Source organism: Mizuhopecten yessoensis, unplaced genomic scaffold, assembly GCF_002113885.1.
Source record: "Mizuhopecten yessoensis strain PY_sf001 unplaced genomic scaffold, ASM211388v2 scaffold10473, whole genome shotgun sequence".
Classification (NCBI taxonomy): Eukaryota; Metazoa; Mollusca; class Bivalvia; order Pectinida; family Pectinidae; genus Mizuhopecten; species Mizuhopecten yessoensis.
Genome location: NW_018408564.1, coordinates 10,436 through 18,401, shown reverse-complemented (window position 1 = coordinate 18,401; position 7,966 = coordinate 10,436). Strand labels below are relative to the sequence as shown.

Sequence of the window (7,966 nt, the reverse complement as noted above, 5' to 3'; positions counted from 1 at the left end):
GTATCGTGATGTTCCTGCAATGTATATATTGGTCTCGTGGTGAACATGTAACTAATGGTTGATGTGGTGTTCCTGTAACTAATGGTTGATGTGGTGTTCCTGTAACTAATGGTCAGTATCGTGATGTTCCTGCAATTTATATATTGGTCTCGTGGTGTTCCTTTAACTAATGGTTAGTATCGTGATGTTCCTGCAATTTATTTATTGGGCTCGTGGTGGACATGTAACTAATGGTTAATGTGGTGTTCCTGTAACTTATGGTTAGTATCGTGATGTTCCTGCAATGTATATATTGGTGTCGTGGTGGACATGTAACTAATGGTTAATGTCGTGGTGTTCCTGTAACTAATGGTTGATGTGGTGTTCCTGTAACTAATGGTCAGTATCGGGATGTTCCTGCAATTTATATATTGGTCTCGTGGTGTTCCTTTAACTAATGGTTAGTATCGTGATGTTCCTGCAATTTATATATTGGTCTCGTGGTGGACATGTAACTAATGGTTAATGTCGTGGTGTTCCTGTAACTAAGGGTTGATGTCGTGGTGTTTCTGTAACTAAGGGTTGATGTGGTGGACATGTAACTAGTGGTTAATGTCGTGGTGTTCCTGTAGTAACATTGGGTTGTTGAAGACCTCTTTACAGATGCGACAGGTATAAAACCGCGGAGTGCCGACCTGTGACTCGCTGTGAGTCACTTTAAAGTGTTGTTTCAGTAACATGAGATGACGAAAGCGTTTACGACACAATAGACACAGGTAAGGGCGCACTTTATTTGTCTTGTCCTTCCTATAATGGACGGAGAAGGTCGGTATCATGCGGTCATTTCTCGTCTGGCTGTCGGCGACTGTAACACTGGTAGCACCAATGTTTGACGATTGTTGTCCCATTATCTCTGTCTGTTGTCTGTACGGAATCGTTAAATTATTTTCTTGAGAATATATCTGATGACCTTGATCTTGGTTTTCTGGCACACATCGACCTTGAGATTTCGTCCCTTGGCCTGATTTTATGTTCTTTGTCATAAGAGCACGTGTGTTATTAGAATACACGAATTGTGACTGTGCAATTTCGTTGGGCGTGGCAAACCCTCTTGATCTTTCCTCGTGACTGTGTTCACCTGCTAAAGGAGGAGCATACACACTGTACGTTGGTAAGATAGGACACCTCATTTGACTTTTCAGGTCAGCTCCCCCATTTAACATCGAGTTACCCACTCTAAACATACAAGAGTCCGGTACAGACGACAAACTACATCCCGTAAGGTGATTCTCGGCGTGTTCCACGAGACTTGACACGTCTCCTGTTCTGTAAAAACACAGGGCACAAGCAAATGGTTTTTCAGCAAAACTGTCATAGTCCGACACAAGCTTTGCGTAACGTCCGCTAGTCGGGGGGCTGGTGGTCACACCCTCCTCAACACTGGACACGCGTCGCTGACCGGCCCAATTAAATTTTGTTCCCACACTTTCGCCAGTTTCGCCCTTTCCAGAGGACTGCACTGAGGGTTTGTTGGCCGTCATCCAGTGGAAGGGACTCTGTGACAGAGCTGGACTTTCCAGTTTATACCGGGACGGAGAGGAAGGGTTTGTGCCACGAGTGTTGGGATCGTTAGACAGGAAATCATATACCACAGACCGTCCGTCTGCAGGTTCCTTCCTGGCGCTCACCGGTGTGCGTTCCTGATGCCCGTCCGCAGGTTCCTTCCTGGCGCATGACTGAGTGTGTTCGGGATGATTGTCGCGGATGTGTCGCTGGAGGTGCCCGAAAGTAATGAATGGCATTCGGCATACGTCACATATATGACATTCCAGGTCGTGCTTGCGCACGTGCCGGTCGAATGTACTTTTGTAGTTGGTACCATAGGCACATAATTGACACTGGTGTCGCAGTTTGCCAATTGCGTCAAGAGCACGGTCTGCTAGACTATCGGACGTAGCATTCTCTAGCTCCTGAATAGACATGTCCAGTGCCAGGTCATAATCATCATCCGGGTATTCGACAAACACATCGGTGTCTTCCTGTCCAGACTTAACAACCTTGTGAATATTTTTAAGGTGATAATCCAAAACCAGTTTTCGCCCAAAAGACTTATTACAGTATTCACAAGTATACTTAGTACAAATGACATTGTCGGGAGAGTTTGAAGCCTTTGACGGTGATGACTGAACTTTGTTCACGTTTGTTTCCTCTTCAGGGACATGATTCGTCTCTGCGATGTGTCTGTTTTCATCCTCTACTACCATATTGTTCTCTTTGTGGTCACCATTGACTTCCTGCATCGACAAACCCCATGATCGTTCTCGAGCTTCACCTGTTTTTGACACTGAAACCTCCTCTACCATATCTACATCACTTGCCCCACCATCTTCGATGACACCTTCTCCTACCAGGGCCTCGCTCTCTTCTATGACCCCGCCTTCAACCAGGGACACGTCCTCAGCAATCCCACCATCTCCTTCACTTTCGATGACATCGCCAGTGTTGTGTGCTGTACGTTTGTGCGTGGCCAGACTCGAGAACGTCATGAAGGGGCGGTTACACAAAATACAATGAAACTTGGACGAGAAGTGCTTTCTAACGTGGCGAGTCAGGTCGGAACTGTAAGAGGTGCTATAATCACAATGTTTACAGCTATGCTTTGGCGGCTGGTCCTTTCCGGGCCCGGAACTCGTTGTAGCTGCAGTCACCAGCAGATCGGCGTGCTCCTTGCGTTTGTGGAATTCAACGTTTCCAATAGTTTTAAATGGCATATTGCAGATCTCACAGTTAAATGTTGCTACAGCATGTTTTCTAACATGGCGGTTTAAGTCGGACTTGTATCTGGTACGATAAGCACACATAGCACATTTGTACCTCTTAGGAAGGTGCGAGCGTTTACCCATTCCTGGTAGAGCAGTGTTACGTAACTTTGGTTGGACCTTCTCCGGAGGCCCTGTCCCGTTACAACCATTGACCTCTGTACTTTCCATTCCATTTGTGAGCAAGTCCACGTGGCCAGCCCCCTTGCCCTCGCTTACAACGGGAGCATATCCGTACATCCCCAGCATGAGGTTACGATCCTGTATGGCGTAGGCCGGAGTGACGTCATGAGCCGTCAATGCGTATGCCGTCATAGTGTCAGGAATGTATGGCATGCCGGCGGTTATAGTGGCCGTCCTTCCACTCTGAGACATGTCGAGTGCACATTGCGTTCCAGTGCGAGACAGTACTTCTCCCTGGTGATAAGTTTGCTGCATGGCCATTAAATCATGTCCGTGACGGCTCGCTGCACCGGGACTTAGTGGCTCTTGTTTGAATCTCGTTCTCCCATCGTCCATCGTGTCACTGAAATACAACAGATATATGATTTAGTTAGTGTTTAGTGAGCTGGAAAATACAATACAAAATAGTAAAAAGTATTATCATCTATATACTAATGTATACCACCTACCGGTAGCATGATACATTCATTATCATTGGTTGTGAGTATGAGAAGAAGTTGAGAACGACTTGAGAACAACCTGAGAACGGATTTTCCCATTCCTAAGCACTTGGGAACGTATGTTCTCAAAAAAGAACGTCTGCTCGCGTCAGNACAAAGTTAACATAACACTGTTTGTAAGTTAGTAATTAATACAAAGTTAACATAACACTGTTTGTAAGGTAGTAATTAATACAAAGATAACATAACTTTGTTTGTAAGGTAGTAATTAATACAAAGTTAACATAACACTGTTTGTAAGGTAGTAATTAATACAAAGTTAACATAACAATGTTTGTAAGTTAGTAATTAATACAAAGTTAACATAACAATGTTTGTAAGTTAGTAATTAATACAAAGATAACATAACACTGTTTGTAAGTTAGTAATTAATACAAAGTTAACATAACAATGTTTGTAAGTTAGTAATTAATACAAAGATAACATAACACTGTTTGGAAGGTAGTAATTAATACAAAGTTAACATAACTCTGTTTGTAAGTTAGTAATTAATACAAAGTTAACATAACAATGTTTGTAAGTTAGTAATTAATACAAAGTTAACGTAACACTGTTTGTAAGGTAGTAATTAATACAAAGTTAAGATAACACTATTTGTAAGGTAGTAATTAATACAAAGTTAACAAACACTGTTTGTAAGGTAGTAATTAATACAAAGTTAACATAACACTATTTGTAAGGTAGTAATTAATACAACGTTAACATAACACTGTTTGTAAGTTAGTAATTAATACAAAGTTAACGTAACCCTGTTTGTAAGGTAGTAATTAATACAAAGATAACATAACACTGTTTGTAAGCTAGTAATTAATACAAAGTTAACATAACACTGTTTGTAAGTTAGTAATTAATACAAAGATAACATAACACTGTTTGTAAGGTAGTAATCAATACAAAGATAACATAACACTGTTTGTAAGGTAGTAATCAATACAAAGATAACATAACACTGTTTGTAAGGTAGTAATCAATACAAAGATAACATAACACTGTTTGGAAGGTAGTAATTAATACAAAGTTAACATAAAACTGTTTGTAAGTTAGTAATTAATACAAAGTTAACGTAACACTGTTTGGAAGGTAGTAATTAATACAAAGTTAACATAACACTGTTTGTAAGGTAATAATTAATACAAAGTTACAATGTAACATAATACTGTTTGTAAGTTAGTAATTAATACAAAGTTAACACGACACTATTTGTAAGGTAGTAATTAATACGAAGTTAACATAACACTGTTTGTAAGGTAGTAATTAATACAAAGTAAATATGACACGTTATGTTAGGTAGTAATTAATACAATGTTAGTGAGTAATAAGACACAGCACACTGGTTGAGCTGTTTCCCAGTCGGTCACTCAAATCGATCTTAACATATGTATCAAATATTAACAACTGTATTTTAAAAGTAAACCAATTCTTTTAACAATTAAAACAAACTTTGCTGTTTTTGATACTTCATAGTTTAAAATTGTCACTTAGTCAAATTATTTTACAATTTCCAATTACTCTTTAAAAATCAAAATCTCCTTGTATCCGGGAATACTCCCATTTCAAAACCAAAACCATAGTCTTATTAGTATTTACAGTTGAATCCCATTAAGTTAGTATAACATTATATACACTTGTAGCTAGACCAAAACCATAGTCTTATTAGTATTTACAGTTGAATCCCATTAAGTTAGTATAACATTATATACACCTGTGGCTAGATCAAGACCTTACGATTTGGTAACACCGTGCATTGGTAGATTGTGCAATATAGGGCTATCCATATAGTGGCATTTTAACGAAAGTTAGAGCGAAACGAGCCAGTGCGTTACACACTCTTGTGATCCGACATACCGCAAACATCTGCAAGCAAGGAGTGGAAAGTTCCTGTAGCCAGGTAGCGTAGCGTAATAGGTTGAATTGGTGATTTCACCGTGATTTTACTACTAAGTAAGGTGACAATATGTGTAATAGAAAAAGGTAATTTCCCTGCGAAATCTAAACCTAGAAAAAATCACATCATCTCCCATGTATTCAATCGGATCGTGCTCCCTGATTGTAGTAATGGCTTTAACTCTGTCTGCGTTGTCGTTGACGCCGCCTAGCCCTCCGTAGCCACCGGCCATTTTTATTGTAAACAGAGCGTTCCAAAGCTTGAGTTCGAACTTAAGTCTGCTCTTGGACAGTCTCAGCTTTTTGAGCTCAGCTTGAGGCGTTGAGCTGAGTTTTTTGTTTGTGATAACGAAATACGGACGCTGAGCTTGAGTTCGGACTCAAATCTAAGCTTGAGGCGGCCTCAAGTACGTTTGTAATACCGAAGCCAGGTCATAGAGATACATAATGTAGGATCGAAAGTGAACTCTCCAAAACAGACCCGGGTAACTGTCATTGCCATGTGGTACATCTAGTACTGTTGTTTTGATAGGGAAAGTTAGCTTAGAAGTTAGATTGAATTGTTCCACGTACCTCATTACTTATGTATAATAGGTGGTACCTACTCATGATAAGTTAAAGTTGTATTGATTGTTAAAAAGTGTTAAGAAGTATAGAGACGGAGTCTAGAGTGGAAAGACGGGGTTCGAGGTTCCGGAGAGAGAGGCAAAGAATGGCCCGGACACAGCAGTTGGTGTTCATTAGAACGATGTGGTTGATGTTGTAATTATATATAATCTGTGCGAATACATATTTGTTTTTGTGTTCCAGAACTTTGTTATAAAGGACATTTACTAAAGTTTGGTATATCTCGAGAATATGGGTTATAAATGGTCTCTGACCGTCACGGCCACAATGTGAAGGTAATAAAAAACACTACTGTGTAACCAATTTCCATCTGAATACAAAATATTACCATTTAAATTCGATTTTTGATGAACAATTGTCAATTGAAGACTGTATCTCACATTGACTAATAGTGAGACAATTTTTACTATGTAGTTGTTATCACAATCAAATCGATGATGTTAGAATAGAGTATAACTTTGTATGCGTGGCTTTAAAAGCACCTTCCTGTACATAAACTACAAGATCACCATTGTTTATATATGTCCGTTATATACATTAAGAGTCCACAGGCTACGATATTACAATTAGCAATTAAACGAACAGTAGTCATTGATTTTCAATAAAGATAACTTTTTCAGACTGTATCAAGCCTAACAGTACTAAAAGTACTAAGCAAGTTATAGCCCGCAGTCCAGAGTAAAATCACGGACTAAATATAGCAGTAAGCCGCTTAGTGTAGCGCGGGTCAACAGCGATATGTTGAGTGTGCAGCGTGGAAGCCAGCCTACATGGAGCTAGGGGTGTATGTATGTGTGTAGGTGCACAGGATATATACATACTTCCCAGCTTGGCTCGGCTTTATAACGGAGAGCCAGCTATATAATCTAGGCCACTCTCCTTCCGTCCCTAGCCTCGTTTAAAACACATGTACACTTATATAGTCAAACTTTGCTCGAATCAAAAGTAGTTTTAAAAGTTAAAAGTAGTATAAAATTTCATAACTGAGGAAGCAACGAAAAGTTATTTTTTGTAGACTAAGTTTTAACATGCCTTAAAGCTTAAGGACGCAGCAATCATTCCACTCTGGGTTACACACGACTGATCAAGCAATGGTATACGGGCGTTACATGTATTCCTGGTCACATGTATGCTTACTTAGACAAAACTTTCCCATCGAGTAACTTTTATAACTTACCTGAAAGTTTCTAACACTGTAGCCTAACGGCAGCACGACTATACGTCAACAGGCACAGCACATATCACTTCTGTGGTCGGCTCCGGCAAAACTTTGCAACTTTCCCAACTTTTGTTTGTGTACGCGTGTGTGTGTGACAAGCCTATCATGCAGACCGTCAGCTCGCTAGCCAGCATGCGCGTTCATGCAGTAGCTACACTGTAGCAGTGCTTGATCGAGAAATACACAGGCCCAAAATTGATATCGTCTGCTCACGAACGGTGCCTGTCTGCCGCGTACAGCACATGGTTGGCTCCCTTTCAAATTGAACCCAGCTGGCTTTCTGGTACTTCTCGATCTGTGTGCTACAGGGACACCGACATGCTTTAGACAGTAAGACTGTGTAAGCCCCACTTACAGGGCCGTGGGGCCGGCTAATTCGGGGATCCAGCAAGGTAATAAGCACTAGCTTTAAACTAGCATAGACTAGTATTTATTTGAGATAGGCCTGATCCCGCCCGAGCGTGACTGGTGGATTATAAATGTTCGCCTTTCTATCAATGCGACAAGCCTTTCCACTGCGACTTAACAAGACCATGCAGAAGCCGAGACAGATGAAACCAAGTTCGCAATGCCTTGTACATCTCCATGGACACTTACCAAACCGCCCTATACCAATGCTGGTTCGAGTCACGGCACAGCACAGTGTTGTATCTTTGTGCAAGATACTTTACTCCGCTTGTTCCAGTCTACTCAGCTGTAAATAAATACGACGTGGTTGGGCAGTGCTAGAATTGTAGAATGCTAGCTATGAGCGC

At 40.6% G+C, this 7,966-nt stretch overlaps 1 protein-coding gene across 1 annotated transcript; it reads right to left on the bottom strand.

Moving 5' to 3' along the window:
- Positions 1–548: 548 nt before the first annotated feature.
- LOC110460712 (zinc finger protein Xfin-like) lies at positions 549–7,584 on the bottom strand. The gene is made up of 2 exons (XM_021513770.1): positions 7,170–7,584; positions 549–3,324 (listed from the first exon to the last, which is right to left on the bottom strand). Exon 2 carries the CDS (start codon positions 3,315–3,317, stop codon positions 582–584), a length of 2,736 nt encoding a protein of 911 aa, XP_021369445.1. The 5' UTR covers positions 3,318–3,324; positions 7,170–7,584; the 3' UTR covers positions 549–581.
- Positions 7,585–7,966: the final 382 nt, after the last annotated feature.